Source organism: Nicotiana sylvestris, chromosome 7, assembly GCF_000393655.2.
Source record: "Nicotiana sylvestris chromosome 7, ASM39365v2, whole genome shotgun sequence".
Classification (NCBI taxonomy): domain Eukaryota; kingdom Viridiplantae; phylum Streptophyta; class Magnoliopsida; order Solanales; family Solanaceae; genus Nicotiana; species Nicotiana sylvestris.
Window position 1 is genome coordinate 115,534,353 of NC_091063.1, and position 19,657 is coordinate 115,554,009.

Here is a 19,657-nt window from a genome sequence, read left to right on the forward strand (position 1 = left end):
TAAATTGTATTTTGCCTTAGACCAATCCATGTACGCGTCGCACGGGGCGCCGCGGGTGTGTAAAAATCACAGAACTATTCTATTTCAGTCTTAAAAGGGCATAATTGTCAAAATCCCTTCACACACGATTTAAAAGGGTAAAGCGGTGCCATTATTGGAAGAGATCAGATTTTAGAGAGAAGAAGAAGAGGAGATTTATCTTGGAGGAGAAAAATCAAGAGGAACAATACTTTTGAGCAAGGATTGAAAGAGTTTTTCTAAACTTTCTTCTAGTATCTATTTATTTTATGTTTAAGACTTATATTGTTGATGTTTGTATGAATATGAGTAGCTAAAAATCCAAATATTCTGGGGTCACAGGTGTTAGATGATTATGTTGTTTGAAGCGTAAATTGATGATCTTGAATTTATCGTTATGGGTTGTTTGTTTGATTCTGTTATTAATTATTTTACTGCGTAGCTAACAATGAAATACTATTTATGAATCTTGAGTTAAACTTGAAAAAGGAAATTCTTGATTGCATATAGAATCAAATAGAACAAGAGCTTGATCCTGGGCATCGAGTGAAATATTCGCTATTAAGATAGAAATATACTTAATTGCCTTGTTTGGTTTAAAAATAGGAATTGTAAATGCATTTTAGTTAATATTAATGCCATAGAAATATACGTATTAATTTAACTTGAATAGGCGCATAAGAATTCGACAGATTCTTATGGGTATTATTAATCCTATAATCAATAACCCAGATAATTCAATAAATCATTCTTAAGCTAAAAGCGTAGTATGATCTCTATCAAGCCCATGACCCCAGAATATCTCTTTTATTAATTGCTAAAAGAAAATTGCATAAGTGGCGTAGTAAACTTTGTGTTGTATTATTGTGTGATTACTAGTTAAATTAGAAATTGGTTATATATGTATTTTGTAATGAATTAGCTTGAATTTATAATTGTTTGAGTTTTCATCAGTCGATAAGTTGATCATAATTCCTCGTGGGAACGATACTTTACTTATTACTATATTACTTGACGATCGCGTACACTTGCGTGAGTGTTTTGGTCGCAACAAGTTTTTGGCGCCGCTGCCGGGGACATAGAAATTAGCTACTTGACTGAGTTAAACTTTTATTAGCTATTTGTTTAAGCATTAATTTTCAGTTCACTTTGTTTGTGTTACGCACGCTCTTCTCTTGAATGCGGAGGAGTAGAAGCACAAGCAATCTCTTTCCTCTTGATCTTGAAATTGAAAGAACACTTTATAGACATAGGAATGAGTTAAAAGTTAGACACAAAACAGAAAGAGAGTTGAACATTTTAGTTCAACCACAGCCAACAGCGATGGCAGGTAATGGAGGGCGTCCGGTGATAGAAGCTGCAAGGCCAAATCTTGCTAATATGACTCAGGCTATTGTGAAGTCTGATATCACCGGTCACTTTGAACTTAAACAGTACATGGTACAACTAATTCAGTCCACCGGCAATATTAGGTCTATCTCATGAAGACCCGCAGAGGCACATTCAAAATTTTTTGGAAAAAACGGATACTTAAAACTATCCAAATATTTCCAAGGACTATGTCAGGCTGACCTTGTTTCCTTTTTCATTATTGGGTGAAGCTAAAGAATGGTTGCAGAAGGAGCCTGCTAATTCAATCCATACTTGGGATGATTTAGCAAAGAAATTCTTAATCAAGTTTTTCCCCAGTAAAAAGATAAAGTCTTTGCGGAGCCAGATTCTTGGGTTTCAACAAAGGGATGGTGAGACTCTTTGCCAAGCTTGGGAAAGATATAAGAAACTACTCCGAGACTATCCACATCATTGTCAGACTGATGAGGTATTGGGCCATACTTTTGTTGATGGATTAGATGAGACTTCAAAGATGAATCTTTATTCAGCTTGTAGAGGTAGTTGCATGGCGAGACCATATAGTGAAATACAACTTCTGCTAAACAACTTTACTGCTAATGATCATAATTGGCAAGGTGAGGGAGAACCAAGGAGAGTAATGAAATAGAAAGCAATAGGGGTGCTTGAACTTGATGACTTTTCCACCATGAGAGCAGATATAGCAAAATTGGCAAATCAAATGAATAAAATGACAATGAATCTGTTTATTATGTGGGCAACAAAGCAGAGGTCCGATGAACCAACAGGCACAATATGGAAACACTTACATTCCAAATTGGAGGAATCATCCTAATTTCTCCTGGGGTGGAAATCAATCAAATCAGAATCAATATAGACCCCAAGGAAATTTTAATCAACCTCAAAGGCCACCCCAGCAAGTAGAAGAAAGTACAAATGATTTGTTGAAGAAATTGTTGCATGACAATCAACAACTCATAACTAACTTCAGAAATCTTAAAAGGCAAATGGGATAGCTAGCTGCAAATCAAAACACTAGACCTGCAGGTTCTCTTCCAAGTGATACGGAGAAAAATCCGTAAGTTAGTGCAATTACACTTAGAACTGGAAGGGAATTAGAAGAAGTTCCAAATAAGAGAAAAGACAAGCCTATACCTGAGGGTGAATTAATTTCTAAAGCAACACAAGAAGCAAAGAAATATGATACAATTTTAGTGCCTGTGAATGTTCCAAGACCACCACCACCTTTTCCACAAATATTGCAGAAAAAGAATGATGATCGTATGTTCAACAAATTTCTCTCTATTTTGAGTCAAATTCAATTGAACATTCCGTTGGTAGATGTAATTCGTGAAATTCCAAAGTATGCCAAGTACATAAAAGATATTGTGGCTAATAAGAGGATATTGACTGAATTTGAAATAGTTGCACTTACTGAGGAGTGCACTTCAAGGGTCCAAAATAAGCTTCCTCAAAAGCTTAAGGATCCTGGCAGCTTTACTATCCCTGTGAGAATAGGTAATATTGATGTAGGCCATGTACTTTGTTATTTGGGAGCGAGCATAAATTTGATGCCCTTGTATTTGTACAAACAATTGGGTTTGGGAGCTCCAAAACCCACCACTGTGATGTTGTAATTAGTAGACAGGTCCATAGCTTACCCGGAAGGGGTGATTGAAGATGTGCTGCTGAAAATTGGAAAATTTATTTTCCGACTGATTTCATTATCTTTGGATTTTGAAGCCAATGAAAAATCTCCTATTATATTGGGAAGACCTCTATTGGCTATATGTGATGCTTTAATTAAAGTAAGAGAAGGAAAAATGATCATGAGAGTTGATAATGAAGAAGTTGTTTTTAATGTATACAAAGCAATTCAACTTCCTCATCATTATGAAGAGTTGTCTATGATATCTGTCATGGAGATGGATGAGCAACTTATTGCCCCAAGCGTATATTTGAAGGATTCTTTAGAGAAAGTAATCATGTTTTTGATAGTTTGGAGATTAATAATGAGGCTGAAGAGATGAAGCATATATTGAAAGCATCATGTGAATGTTTGAGAGGATTAAATCCCTTTGAACAGGCCAAATGGTCCTCCTCCGAAGCCATCAATTGAAGAAGCTCCAAAATTGGAACTAAAGCATTTACCTTCTCACCTTCATTATGCTTATTTGGGTAGTTTTGATACGTTACCTGTTATCATTTCTTCTGACTTGTCTAAATTGCAGGAGGAAAAATTGCTGAGAGTACTACGTGAGCATAAAGGAGCAATTGGGTGGACAATTTCTGACATAAGAGGTATTAGTCCAGCTTTTTGCATGCATAAAATTCATATGGAGGAAGGACCACATTTACATGTCCCTATGGGACATATGCATTTAAAAGAATTTCATTTGGTCTCTGTAATGCACCTGCGACTTTTCAAAGGTGTATGATGGCTATTTTTACTAATATGATTGAAAGATTTGTGGAAGTATTTATGGATGATTTTTCTTTATTTGGATGTTCTTTTGATGAATGTTTAATGAATCTTGACAAGGTACTTGCTAGGTGTGAAGAAACAAATTTTCTACTGAATTAGGAAAAATGTCATTTCATGGTAAGAGAAGGTATCGTCTTAGGGCACAAAGTGTCCAAGAATGGATTGCAGGTAGATAAAACAAAGGTGGAAGCAATTGAAAAATTACCTCCACCGACATCAGTTAGAGGAAATCACAGTTTCTTGAGCCATGCAGGTTTTTATCGTCATTTCATTAAAAAAAAATTCAAAAATTTCATCTCTTTTGTGCAGGCTTCTTAAGAAAGAGACATCTTTCAAGTTTGATGATGCTTGTCTGAAAATATTTGATGAGTTGAAAAGAAGATTAGTTACCGCACCAATTATCATTGTTCCGGATTGGAAAATTCCATTTAAGTTGATGTGTCATTGTCACGACCCAAAATCCCAACCAGGTCGTGATGACGCCTCTCGTGAGGACAAGGCCAGCCAATCAACAAAACAGTACATCTCTTTATAATTACTTAACAGGAATAAGTCTAAATCATAAGCAATATAATCTTCAATGCGAAATAAACGTGGTAGGACAAGGAAAACCATCCCAACTCAGCCCGAAATCGGGGTGTCACAAGTCATGAGCTACTACAGAGTTTACTAATATTTTACAAAGTCTGGAATTATCATAAATAACAAAGATAAGGGAGAAAACGGGGTTGCGGACGTCAACAGCTACCTCGTTACTCCTAGTCACCGCCTGGCCTGGAAAGAATCAGTGCTCAGGAGCGAACTCAGCTCTGCCTGTATCTGCACACATGGTGCAGGGAGTAATGTGAGTACTCCGACCCAGTGAGTAATAAAAATAAATAACGACTGAAAACATGAAATCTCATAACGGCACAATATAGCGCTATCCCAAGCAGTAAAATCAGTTATACAGTAAAATAGTGAGTATCAGATAATTCTTCTTTTAAAACAGTAAAGACAAATAATTTCCACAGTAAGGATAAATCAAAAGCTTGCCCCTCGGGCTCAATATGTAAATCTCAGTATAGTATCAGCCCCTCGGGCTCACTCCCAACTCACCAGCACACAACATCAGCCCCTCGGGCTCACTCCCAACTCACCACACACAAGCAACGGCCTCTCGGGCCCACTCCCAACTCACCACACACAAGCAACGGCCTCTCGGTCCCACTCCCAACTCACCTGGGTACCCTGCGCTCACTGGAGGTGCGTACAGACTTCGGAGGGACTCCTACAACCCAAGCGCAATATCAATAGGTCTGAAAGCCTTCACACATCAAACTCGAGGCCTGAAAGCCTCCTCACATAACACTCGAGGCCTGAAAGCCTCCTCACATCACTCAACATATCCTCACGTATGGCCCTCGGCCTCAATCAGTCCAGAAAATAATCATAAGCCTCTTGGGCATCAGTAAAACAATAGTGCTCAGCTCAACAACATTATAAATATCATTAAATCTCGAGTTGAGTATAAATGTAGCTGAGTTCACAAAATAATATAATTCAATTGGACTGAGTTCAAATAATATTTCAATTCGTGAGGAAAATAGTGATGTAAATTCACAAAAGATTTCAGATAATTGGGCACGAAGCCCAAATATGGCAATAAGCCCCAACCATAGTGAAAAACAATAAATCTTTATCAATTACGCTGTAAAAATATCAACTAGGATGGACCAAGTCACAATCCCCAATAGTAAATGACCCCGCGCTCGTCATACAATGCGTGTCTCATCTCAACATAGCAGTATGTTGTGCAATCCGGGGTTTCAAACCCTCAGTGCATCGTTTAAAATCATTACTCACCTCGAACCGGTGAAATCTATAGCTTGCGACACCTTTGCCGCTCAAATCGGCCTCCACGCGCGTAGAATCTAACCAAAATCAGAGCGAATACATCACAATGTGCTAAGGGAACAATACCCAATCGAAAATACTCGAAAAACGCTAAAAATCACGAAGTTGGCAAAACCCGAGCCCTCAAATCTTCAAATCTTATCTTCAAATCCCTAGGTCCAAAATCCCCAATTTACACCTCAAAAACATGTAATCTAGTCGGATTATTCGATGATAATTCAATATTATGGAGTAGAAATATTCACAAGTGACTTACCTCAAGATTTCTCATGATTTCTTGGTCAAAAATCGCCCCAAACCGTGTTATTTTGCAAGAAAATAGGTAAAAAAAACGAGCAGAAACGCAGCAGCTTTTAATAAGCAAATCTGGTCGCTAAAGACCCAAATCTGGTAGCTAAAAGTGCCACACCAGACTTGATGCACCAGCACTCTTTAATTTCACTAAAAAGGCTCTAACTCCTTCATACGAACTTAGAATTAGATGATTATTATTCCTATGAGTCACAAATAATAATACGAACACAACCCTTCAATCGAAACACAATTCGGAGCTCATTTGCCCAGTGCGATATCCATTTTGCTCGTTAAACAATTACTCATGTTTCACGTTAAAACCCCAATTGCGACTTGATGAAATTAGACCAAAATTTCTAGATCAGTCCTATAATTCATTATCAAAATTCTGGAAGTCTCAGAATCAAATTTGGATCTCTAGAACTAAAAATGAACCTTTAGATCATTACATTTATGCTCAAAATGACAAAAATCTTCCAAAAACTCTTCCAAAATTTGTCCGAGCCTCATGGGATCCCAACAAAGTATACTAACAAGTCCCATAATATGACACAAACTTAGTTGTTTCTTCAAATAACCAAAAACAACGCAAAAATACTAAATTCACCTCGGATTCAAGCCTATGAACTTTGAAACTTCTAATTTTCACATCCGATGTTGAAACACGTCAAAACTAGTCCGAATGATCTCAAATTTTGCAGATAAATCCAAAATGACATAACGAAGCTACAACAACTCTCGGAATTCCATTCCGAGCCACGGATCAAAATCTTACCTATCAACCGGAATTCGCCAAAATACTAACTTTGCCAATTCAAGCTTAATTCTACACCGGTCATCACAAAAATATTCCGGACACACTCCTAAGTCCCAAATCACCTAACAAAGCTATCCGAACCATAAAATTTCGAGTGCTCTAACACATAAGTCAATATCCGGTTGACTTTTCCAACTTAAGCTTCCTTAAAAGAGACTAAGTGTCTCAAACCTTACCAAAATCATTCAGGAATGACTTCAAATTTTGCACACAAGTCACATTCGACATTACGGACTTGCCCCCAACTTTCGGAATCGCATTCCGACCCGATATCAAAATTTCCACTTCCGGTCGAATTTTCTCAAAAACCTTCAAATTTCTATATTTAGCCAAACGACTCCAAAATGACCTACGGACCTCCGAATTCACTTTCGATCGCTCTCCCAAATCCAGAATCACCATACGGAGCTACTCCCAGTCTCGGAATTCCAAATGGACATCAATAACACTGAAATGCATTTTAAGCCAAACTGATGCAATTTCTTCTAAAATGCTATCTTCGACAATAGGCGCCAAAACGCTCTCGGGTTATCCAAAACCCGATCCGGGCATACGCCCAAGTCCGAAATCATCATACGAACCTATTGGAACCTTTGGATCCCAATTCCGAGGTCGTTTACTCAAAATTCCAATCCTAGTTCATTTCTTCAATTTTAAGCTTTCAAAATGAGAATTTCCATTTAGATTTGACTCCAAACTTCCTGAATTTTAATTCTGACCATACACACAAGTCAATATACCAGAGATGAAGCTGCTTATGGCCTCAACTATTGAATGATGCGTAGAAGCTCAAAACGACCGATCCGGTCATTACAGTTATGTGAGTGACATAGCCATTGGAGCTGTTTTGGGGCAGCAGAAGGAGAAAATCTTTTACTCCATTCATTATGCGAGTAGAACTCTTAATCCAGCACAAATCAATTACATTGTTACTAAAAAAGAGTTGCTTGCAGTAGTATGGGCATTTGATAAGTTCAAGTCCTATCTAGTGGTAACCAAAGTGATAGTTTACACAGATCACTCGGTTATCAGGTATTTATTTGCAAAGAAAGATGCCAAGCCAAGGTTAATTCGATGGGTTCTTCTTTTGCAGGAATTTGATTTAGAGATTCAAGATCTAAAAGGGATAGAGAATCAGGTTGCAGATCACTTGTCCAGGTTGGAAAATCGAGGCCATGTAACTGAAGGAGAATCAATCAAAGAAACATTTCTTGATGAACAGTTACTAGCCATCACTTCGGATGAAAACCCATGGTCTGTTGATTATGTGAATTTTATTGCAAGTGGGGTGACTCCACCAGAATTTACAGCTGATCATAGAAGAAAATTTTTACATGACGTGAGATTTTAGATGTGGGACGAGCCTTTTCTATACAAGCAATGCACAGATCAATTGGTAAGAAGGTGTGTCCCCGAGGAAGAGATGAATGCAATATTGCGTGACTGTCATGCTTTTTTTTATAGAGGTCACCATGGTGGAGACAGAACTACACAAAAGGTTTTGTAATAAGGTTTTTACTGGCCAAAATTGTTTAAAGATGCACATGCTTTTGTTAAAAATTGTGACAGATGTCAAAGAACAGGTACAATCACGAAGAGGAACGAGATGCCTTTGCAAAATATTTTGGCAATAGCGCTCTTTGATGTTTGGGAAATTTATTTCATGGGACCATTTCCATACTCTAATGGTCACAGATACATTTTGGTTGCAGTCGATTATGTGTCTAAGTGAGTTGAGGCCATTTCTCTTCCTACTAATAATGCGAAGGTAGTGGTAAGTTTCGTAAAGAAGCACATTTTCACACGCTTTGGAACTCCAAGGGTGTTTATAAGTGATGGAAGAACGCACCTTTATTAACAAATTGTTGAAAAATGTTCTAGCAAATTATAGGGTAAGACACAAGGTTGCTACTGCGTATCACCCTCAAATGAGTGGTCAAGTTGAAGTGTTAAACAGAGAGGTAAAACCGATTTTGGAGAAAATAGTGAGTGCAAATAAGAAGGATTGGTCAGGTGTTAGAAAATGCATTGTGGGCTTACCAAACTGCATACAAGACTCCAATAGGTACTTCTCCATACAGGTTAGTTTATAGAAAGGCATGCCATTTGCCCGTTGAGCTAGAACATAAAGCTTATTGGGCAATCAAAAAGGTAAATATGGATATAGACTTAGCTAGTGAAAAAAAACTGCTATAACTCAATAAGCTTGATCAGTTTCGGTTGCATGCTTATGAAAATGCCAAGTTGTATAAAGAAAAGACCAAGAGATGGCATGACAAGCACATCTTACATCGTGAGTTTGAGTCAGGTCAAGAAGTTCTCTTGTTTAATTCAAGGCTAAAACTTTTTCCTGGAAAGCTTAAGTTCCATCGGGCAGGTCCTTTCGTTGTGATAAGTGTGACTCCTCATGGAACTATTGAATTACAGGACATAAATTCAAGTGGTACATTCTTGGTGAATGGGCAGCGAGTAAAACACTATTGGGGTGGTGATATTAAACGTCACAAAACCTCGATAGATTTTGTTGATGTGTGATGCAGTGTTAAGTCGTGTCGCAACGTTAAATCAGGCGCTTGTTGGGAGGCAACCCAATGAATAACATCACTTACTTTTAATTGAAGTTTAGAAATATTAGATTTTACATGTTATAATGTTTTTACTCAGGTGCAAGAATGAATTTGGCATAAAATCAGTGTACAATGAAGTAGGGTGTAAATTGTGAGCTAAAAACTCAAAAATGGGCTAACTCTATGAAAAATTGGCTTACTGCACCGCATGGGGCGTCGTGCCACGCACCGCGTGAGGCAAAATTGCACAGACGAGGCAGAATACAAAATTATCGGAGCAGCTAGGATTTTTGTACTACCGCGCCGGGGGGGGGGGAGATGCCGCAGGGGGCGGCGCGGTAGTGTAATTTTATTTTTTTAAAAAAATAATTTTTTTAAAAAAAAAACCCTTAAAGCCTAGGACCCCCCCCCCTCCCCTTATTTCATTAACCTTCTCCTTCTCCCAAACTTTCTGCCTCTCTAGTTTACCAAACCAAAGAATAAAAACCAAATTCACTCAAAAATCCATCACCAAATCATTCTTCTTCTTGCAAGGTAAGTATTCTCTTTTCTCTTTTCTTTAAATCTAGTAGTATTTTGTGTTTTATTTGTTTCTTATTTCAATTGTATTTATATGAACCCTAGCAAGAATTGTGTTTTTAATTTTCTTTTAGTTTCTTTTGTTATTATTGTTGAAAATAGTATTAGAAACTTAAAATGTATATTATCTTTGTGATTATGGAGGATTTTTGGGTGTTAAGGTGATATGGGTTGAGTTCTTGTTGAAGATTGTTGAGGGGTACACTATGTCGAAAATACATGAAAGAAGGTGGAAAATTTATGCATTGAATATTAATGTAAAGATGTGGTGATGTTGTAGCTGTGATGTGAGGTATATTTGTGTTATTGATATGGTGAATTTGCCTCATTTCAAGTTAAAATATAAAGAATGCAAGACATACTTACAATGTGCTTGTTGAAATGACTAAGTGACATGAAATTGAATAATGTTGCAAAATAGAGAAATAAATTGCATTGTGAGATGTTATTTTTAATAACAACTATGCCATTAGGCTACACCATGATTTTTCCCTTGCTAGATGTAAAATGACCTGTAGGATTCGTGCTAATGTGCCTATGTAGTATATTTTGTATAATAATCTTGGATTTTGTAAAATAGACTAATTTCTTTTTATGATTATTTTTTATATTTTCAGCTTAGTTTTTGAAATGTCCAATTTTTTATTTACAATTGTAGTAATTATCTCTAATGTTGGGTAGACCGATAAGCATTATGTCATTCTAATTTAAGAACATGGTATTCTGAATCTCTGTTATCATTTCTAAGTGTCAACATGATAATAACATAAGTGTGGGGTATTTACTCCGCTTGCTTTTAAATTATTTTTGTATGTTTTAGCTAATATATCATGTTGTATAGGTATAATGTCTCGGCGCCCAAGTAAAAGATCAAACACTGGCCTATCTGAGGTTGCATTTAGTAGCCGACGGGGAGGTAGACGGGCACCCCCCTCCGCCACCAGTTGAGGAGGGAGAGGAACACATCAATCATGAGGCAGACGAGGTACCAGAGTGCAAATATGGCATCAAGCCTATTCCAGCTCATTCAATACAATGGTTCTAATCATTTATTCCTACTGTGCCACCAACTCCTGAAGTTGCCATAGATCAAACAAAGCTTGCTCGTAAGTATACTGCAATATATAATTAGCATTCGAGCTTTGGGATTTGAAGGGTTGTTTCGCCAAGGTGATAGTGTGAATATCAACGTGGTAAAAGAATTTTACGCCAATTGGCAGCCAGGAGGCAATTTAGATGCAAGTTACCAAGTAAGGGTTAGAAACGGAGTGATTCCACTTTCTTCAAATGTAATAAATCAAATAATGGGTTTCACCGAGTATTCACATAAGCTATTTTAAAGGTTTCTTCGTAGGCCAGACTACCCAGACATTCGCCAGAAGCTATGTGGTGCAGATTCCTTTGCCTTATGGACTAGAGATTCAAATGATTTTCACAAGGAGATGAAAAAAGGAACATTCCAACGTCCTGCAAGAGTTATTTTGAAGCTGATAAATGCAAAAATCATGCCAACACAAAGTGATACGGATGTATAAAAACTAAAGGTTTGTTTGATTTATGCATTTTTAATAGGAATGAAGGTCGATATTGGAAAAATTATGCTGGAACACATGTCAAAGGTGAGACCTTTTGGGGGATGTCGCCTACACTATCCGAGTATGACCACTCGATTGTTGCGGATGCACTACATTGAAGAGGAGTATCACTATCATCGGAAGATAGAAGTGACATACCCTATCAGGACACTTGATGTCACAATGGTGATAGATCTTCCTGTAGCTACAGTTAATGCCAATCAAAGGTTTATCCGAGTGGAAGAAACTTTACAGTTATTATTTGCTGACCTGCACCTTCGCGCCTCCATAGGGGAAGTGAACTTGGAAGAATTACAATAAAATTACCCTCTATCTCCTTTCACTCAATAGTGGTTAGGAATGGTTCAACAAGGACAATTTCCACCGGATGAGGATGTGAACTCTGTTCCCTCAGATGACGAGGAATATCTGTGCACATTTGAAGATGAAGATGCTTAGGCCAATGGCCTTAGGGAGTTTCTCTTTTCTAATCTATTTTGATCTTTTGCATTAGGGACAATGCAAGTTTTTAAGTATAGGGTGAACTACCCCTATTGTAATGTACTTACTTTTGTATTTTCGTATTTTGTGGTTGTTTAATTTTGTTTAGACTATTAAATTTTTTCGTTTGTAGATTATAGCGTTTGTAGATACTAAGTGGTACTAATTTCGATTTTTTTCCCGATTATGGATTTTCTTGAGGGAAATGAAATCGAAATTCAAATTTTATTTTTTAAAAAAGTTGCCTTTTATTTCAGTTTAGTGTATGCTGGTTTTGGTTTAATTTAAAAAATTTCCCTTGATTTTTTTTATGCAGCGGTTCTTTTCCAAGGGTGTATTTGAACCGGGTATAGTGTAATTTTTTTAGTTCAATCGAATAAAAAGTTCCTAACTTACAGATTTAATCTCCTCAAATTCACATGCTTTAGAAGTGGTATGTACCCTAATTATGATGCTCAACCTCAGTTCTTGATTCTAAAGTAAGTGCCTTAAATTGTGTATTTATAACTATGCTTAACTGCTTTGACTAGAGAGCCGAGAAATATCCAAGCTTGAATGAGTTATGTTCCAATGTGTGAGTGAGGTTACTGAAATATTCTGTGCATAATAGTTGATATCTAGAACTTGCCCTCAAGTGTTTTGCAAAGCGAAATAGTAGCATTATTTAGTTTAGGAGATGATATAGGCATTTTTTGTTGAACCAATTTTATAATTGTTCCCACCTAGTTGTATATATCTTAGTCAAACCCTTTGAGCCGTTAATCCTATTTCTTTGGCATCCACTTATGGTGGTTAAAGAGAATGGGGTTTGTTGTTATTATGTAAAACCTCAAAAAGGTTAGAGATGGTTTAACATAAAAGTGATGCTCAAATTGTGAAATAAAATGGTGTACGTATGGAAGTGCTCAAAGAGGTGTAGCTACTACATTCTATATTTATCACATCCTTCCTGCAGCCTGCATTACAACCAATTAAAGTTGTATTTGATCCTTGATTGAATAAGCTCAATTAGTAGAGTATTACACTATGGGCAAGCATATGGTATATCATCTGTTGCACATGAATTTCAATTCTGAGAGTGAGTTAATTCTTCCTATTTTGAGTTCCTAAATATTCTTGAATATTATTTTGAGTGGAACTAGTCTATATTAGTTTTGGGAGGGCACATGATTTATAAAAGCAAGGAAAGTTTTGACCCTTATGTTAGAGTAAGTAAGCAAGTTATGAAAATGCGTGGCACTTGTGAGTCATGTCTTGAGGTTGAATATTATGAATTGGTACTTAAGTGTTAGCATGTGTTGTTAGAGAAATTGTTTAATAAAAAGGATGTCCTTATGTGAAGTATATGTTAATTGCTCGAGGACGAGCAATGGTTTAAGTGTGGGGTGTTGATCATAGGCTAAAAACTCGTGTTTTAGTCGTTGTAACAACACTTTAATTATTGCATTTTACAAAGGTTTGAGCTTAAATAATAATGAATTGTACTAAATTCATGCTTTATGCCATGCAGGAAGCGATTCCGACTTAAGAATTAAATTGGGGATGAATTTGATTAATTTGGGGCTTTGAAGTCTGAGTAAAAGCTAAATAAATCAAGTCGGGATCGTGTTCAGGGGTCTCATAGCAAGCCCGGATAGAAAAACAAAAGAAAAAACGAAGCAGCGTAGAAATTTGCACTGCCACGCCACGTGGGGTGCCGAGTAGTGCAATTTTCCAGAAAAATTGTTTTGCTCTGTTAAATTGTATTCTGCCTCTGACCAATCCATGTACGCGTCGCACGGGGCACCGCGGGTGTGTAAAAATCACAGAACTATTCTATTTCGGTCTTAAAAGGGCATAATTGTCAAAACCCCTTCACACACAATTTAAAAGGGTAAAGCAGTGCCATTATTGGAGGAGATCAGATTTTAGAGAGAAGAAGAAGAGGAGATTCTTCTTGGAGGAGAAAAATCAAGAGGAACAACACTTTGGAGCAAGGATTGAAAGAGTTTTTCTAAACCTTATTTTAGTATCTATTTATTTTATGCTTAAGACTTATATTGTTGATGTTTGTATGAATATGAGTAGCTAAAAACCCAAATATTCTGGGGTCATAGGTATTAGATGATTATGTTGTTTGAAGCTTAAATTGATGATCTTGAATTTATCGTTCTGGATTGTTTGTTTGATTATGCTATTAATTATTTTACTGCGTAGCTAACAGTGAAATACTATTTATGAATCTTGAGTTAAACTTGAAAAAGGAAATTCTTGATTGCATATAGAATCAAATAGAACAAGATTTTGATCCTGGGCATCGGGTGAAAGATTCGCGATTAAGATAGAAATATACTTAATTGCCTTGTTTGGTTGAAAAATAGGAATTGTAAATGCATTGTAGTTAATAGTAATGCCATAGAAATATAGGTATTAATTTAACATGAATAGGCGCATAAGAATTCGACAGATTCTTTTGGGTATTATTAATCATATAATCAATAACCCAGATAATTCAATAAATCATTCTTAATCTAAGAGCGTAGCATGATCTCTAGCAAGCCCATGACCCCTGGAATATCTCATTTATTAATTGTTAAAAGAAAATTGCATAAGTGGCATAGTAAACTTTGCGTTGTATTATTGTTTGATTACTAGTTAAATTAGCAATTGGTTATTTATGTATTTTGTGATGAATTAGCTTGAATTGATAATTGTTTGAGTTTGCATCAGTCGATAAGTTTATCAGAATTCCTCGTGGGAACGATACTTTACTTATTACTATATTACTTGACGATCGCGTACACTTGCGTGAGTGTTTTGGTCGCAACAATATCCGATCAAGTTCTGTTCCAACTGCCTTTGAATCGCTGGGCTTTGATTGTTTATACTTTGAGTGAAGGCCTGCGCTGCCCAGTTGTTTGGGTCCGGGAGTAGTTCCGTTCGCTCCATCTAAAAATGAGAGGCAAATTTTTGTAGCGTTTCATTCTCCCTTTTGTACGGGACGAAATCAGAGGACTTGATTTCTCACTGTCAAGACATTTCGGAAGAATGACTAGAGACCCCGAGGATGTGGAGACACGACCTAGTCCCCTCCCTCGGTGCTCGTTAAGGCCCGATTCGAAGAAGACGGAGCCGAGGCTCGAACAGAAGGGGAAGTTCTCAAGGCACACGGCTAAGTCTGACAGAGTCGGCCTATCCAGAGCCTATGCCAAAGCGTCGCATCTAGCCATCCCATCTCCATACTTTACATTTAATGCATGTTATGCTATAGCCTGGTTCCCCTCCTATATAAAGGGAACCCCCTCTACTTTGTAAGAGACTGATGTTGCTCCAACTATTCTTCACCACATCAATAATATATATATATATATATATATATATATATATATATATATTTTCTCTCTAAACTTGCTCATCCCTACTAGCTCGAGGCTACTCTTAGCATTACTAGTTTCATATTTGTTCTTCATTTACTGCTTGGTATTGGCCATAAAGAGTCTTGTTTAATCATATTTCATATGTTATTCCATTCCTGACTACCCCCCAATAGCTCGAGATCGAGCCCAGATATTGGCCTCGAGGTCCTCCATCGACCAATCAAAAGCCAGGGCAGCAAGCCCCTCGGTCTGATTGTTGCCCCGTTTTAGCTTATATTTATTCGTTAAACCTCATATTCTTAGCATCATCTTCTCTAACAACTAGCATAAAAATAGATCACATATTTTTAGAATCCCATTTACAAATTTAGTTGTCATTACAATTTTCACGGTAAACAGTTTGGCACCCACCGTGGGGCTAAAAATAATAATGATTATTTTCTTGCTGGTTCCATTACAAAAATGCAAGTTATCTTTCACACTTTTCTTGTCCAATATCTCTTGATTTCAGGTCGAAATGTTTGGCTCGGTAAATAGAGTCGAGAACGGCAACCTCAAAAACCACGGGGAATACGGCGTGGCTGTCCCGACTGCCGGAACGCAACCACAGAATCTTAATAACGCGCCCGGACCGATCCTAGCTGACGCAGATTCATAGGACGCACAACAGGCCAACAAAATCTCGCACACCGACGGGATCATACGGCATGGCGACCAACTGGAAGCCCAAAAAACCTCGGCTCGGGGTACATATGAAGTTAATCTTCGTGATATTTTTGAAATATTGCAGGCACAACAGTTAGTCGTAGCTCAGTTACAAATCCATCCGAAGGCTCCCAGCATAGAAGCGCCGGAGATAGCTCCCCCCCATCGAGCAAACACCCAAGGATCGAGCAATGACGGATCGGTAGCCGACCCTACCATGGCAAAGATGCTCGGGGAACTCACCAAAAGGATCGAATCAGGTTCGTGGAAGTTCAGGCAATGGCCGTTCCTCGAGGAAGCGATCGCGGAACTCATTTCAAAGAAGTCTAGGATGTCAGAACTCCCTAAGTACAATGGGAGCTCAGATCCCTACGAACACATCTCCGCCTATACATGCACGGGAAAACGCAACAACCCAAAAGATGATGAGATCGAGCCCGCCTTATTAAAGAGGTTGGAGGAAACATTCTCGAAAGGAACCGTGATGTGGCGTCATAACCTAGCACCTGACCTTATAAACTTGCCTACCGTACCGGCAGACCCCTCCATAAGGGCACATGCCGGCGCCATCGAAATGACGACAAGAAAGGCCGACACATCTAGGGCCGAGCAAAGGGAGAATGAAACGCTACGAGGATTCGCACCTCATTCCATAATGGAATGAACAAGATTACCCCCGGTCTCGGATGACTGGTAATACAAGCCTGCACTCAAAGCCTAAACAAACCAAGCCCGACGATTTTAGGGCAGTTCAAACAAAACTTGATCAAGTACCCATCAAAGACCTGGTCAGATACCCGTTCCGAGCATCAGTCACAAATCAAGGTCACGGAGGACCATCCGGGAGCCTCATCGGGCTTAGCTTACCCAAACAGGCTCCTGGCAAAGAAATCAATGCCGAACAGAATAAGGTGCCACCCGTGCACTTCAGACAAGAAGAACGCCCCAAGATGCAATCCACCTAGCAGTGATCGGAGAACGGCCAAGGACGATATCCTCGAGGGATCGTTAACAAAGCCAGATTCGACGGGGACGCATGGCTGGCAAGGGCACCTCGCCCACCAAAGTACAATTTCCATATTGTTATACCAAGCATCGTGCTTACTATAGGCGGAACTAGGGATGTCAAATGGCTTGGACCAATTCGGCCAAATTCCCCTAAAAGTGATCACAACCTAGCGCGGGAAGTACATAGCAAGTACGGCCGTGGGGCCGAAGATAGACACTAGCTCCAAAGGAGAAATGCCAAGCCGCCCGAAAAAAATCACTGCCGAGAACCGACGAGTGACCGAATTCAAGTTCAGCTCCCAGTATGGAAGGCGGCTAGGAGTAACGAAGCAAACGGGCCACAACGCATTACCACGATAATGGAGGAATGATGACCCTTTCCAAGAACCTGTAAAAGGGAGAGCAAAAATTCTCGACACCAGAGAAAGGTATATCTAGGGATATACCCCTAAGGACGCCTCTATATTAAGCAAAGAGGGTACCGAGATCTTGTCTTGACCTCACAACGACGCACTGGTAACCTTCTTCCTCACTCGATCCATTTTAAATAAAACATGTGCTCATGAGTTCAGGTGACTCGATCAACATTGTCATACCGCAGGGTCACAGCCACCTCTTGAATCTTTGACGGACTCCAAACGGCGATCGCTACAATAAGGGGGAAAGACCATTCCCCCAGCACAGCATGACCGGCCTAGACCGGAATGCCGAGTCCCATGTCAGCAAAAGGAGGTACAAGTGACGAACGCCTTCTTCAGATGACCTCAGGCGCATAGCCCGAAGATAGGGCAGTCCCCACTTCGCCAAAAGGATGAAATCCCACACAAGGGATGGAATTAAAACCATCGGTAGGAAGCAACATGCGGCAAGAGGAAATTCCGCATAACATAACGCATCGTCGGCACCAATATCTCCACTTTTGAGAGAGTCGAAGGGTAAACGAACAATATCATCGGCTGATCCCGATCAAACACAGCGAGGGGCTGCATTAGAATCCACACCCCGAAATAGAAGGAACATACCAAACCTTTGAACATCGCCTACAGATTCCGTGGTAAAGGAAAACTACCTCCCTCCTTCGTTATTTTTCACTAAACTAAATGCAGACACCGGGTCAAGGCGTTCGAAAGCTCTAACTATATCCGAAGACCTCAAGGCCTTAACAGAATCCTCCACGCTCTTTCCCCTCGTCTAGACTTACGCCCTAAAGAGGGTTTCGCCAGCAAGGTTCCTAGCAGAGCAATGTACCCCTGAGGAGGATCCGACAAGATCACAGGTCTTCTTCTGTAAACAAGCGATGAAGGACACCCCCCTCCCCGAAGGCGCCGTCCGCTCGGAAGGGCCGGGAAATGGCAGACTAAGCTTCAATAGGGAATCATGTACCGGAACGAATGGCCCAAGGAGCCGCGCCCGCGCAGGCCTAGCTCACAACAATGAAATGATTTGTTTTTACGTCGAGCAATAAAAGAATAACTTTCAACATCTCGCACTCCAAAAAGGAAATTTCAGCATACTCTTGATAGGGATCCCACCATCAAATGCTTCCCGAAATACTCGAAGACTTAGCGTCAATAATTTGGCACCCGCACGACCCCAAGGTCAGAACTACGGGATCATAAGGCCTCAACAAGGTAATCCCGAGGTCACGAATAACGGCCTTCGAGCCTAAAGCAAACTCGATGACGCAGAGACTGTCGCCAATAGACATACACTGGAAAACCAAAAACTGTAAGACCCCGAGCGGGCGGACTCGGTATAACCAGATCTATTTTATATAACAACAAAAACTATAAGACCTCAACACGTACGAAAAACTATAAGACCTCAACACGTACGAAAAACTATAAGACCTCAACATGCATAAAACTCAATCCCGAAGTTTAATCTATACGTCGCATTTGTAAGGATCCCGAAAGGGCATACCCTCGGTGTAGATGCCTAAACTATCACTCGGGATCAAAAATAGCTCCGGCCAAACACATATGACTACAGTCAAAACGGCTGCTCCAGCCAAATTAACAAGACTCGGGGACGCCCGACTGTCGCTAACAAAATCGCAGGCCATTATTTCGAATATACTTCGAAAAGAAACAGATAAAATAGGCTTCTCTCAATAGGAAAACGAGATTAGACCATGTCAGCTCCAAATCACAAGGCTTCAAGCTACTCAGCCTACGAGCTAAGAACCTTCCGAGGTGCTCAAACATCATCGCTAACGACTTGAAATCGAGGTTCTTCCCGAACTGATGACGGGTCAGGCAAAAACATTTCAAAAAGACCTTAACAAAAGGAAAACAAAGCCTACAAAAGCCCACGGGCAAAAGCATATGAGCCATTATCGCCAGCCAAACGAGCCTCCGGACCGCACACTAAAAGGTTTCAACGACCAAACAGCGTAAGAGCCACTGTCACCAACTTAAAAATTGAAAACTTGAGGATTAAAATGAGCTCGTGTCATAACCCGATTCAGAGACCGGATCCAAAATAGTTAACTACACATGCCCAAG

General features: G+C 39.2%; 1 protein-coding gene across 1 annotated transcript; it reads left to right on the forward strand.

Moving 5' to 3' along the window:
• Positions 1–3,805: 3,805 nt before the first annotated feature.
• LOC138873650 (uncharacterized) lies at positions 3,806–9,395 on the forward strand. The gene is made up of 7 exons (XM_070152126.1): positions 3,806–3,910; positions 4,022–4,106; positions 7,646–8,199; positions 8,325–8,371; positions 8,430–8,588; positions 8,752–8,941; positions 9,075–9,395. Exons 1-7 carry the CDS (start codon positions 3,806–3,808, stop codon positions 9,393–9,395), a joined length of 1,461 nt encoding a protein of 486 aa, XP_070008227.1.
• Positions 9,396–19,657: the final 10,262 nt, after the last annotated feature.

Bases quoted from the DNA above. Each gene is read 5' to 3' on its own strand.
- LOC138873650 (XM_070152126.1), top strand. From the start codon at position 3,806: ATGGCTATTTTTACTAATATGATTGAAAGATTTGTGGAAGTATTTATG. The intron at 8,372-8,429 runs GTTTTTACTGGC...AAATTGTGACAG, and splicing joins ACAAAAGGTTTTGTAATAAG to ATGTCAAAGAACAGGTACAA. The intron at 8,589-8,751 runs GTGAGTTGAGGC...AGCAAATTATAG, and splicing joins GCAGTCGATTATGTGTCTAA to GGTAAGACACAAGGTTGCTA.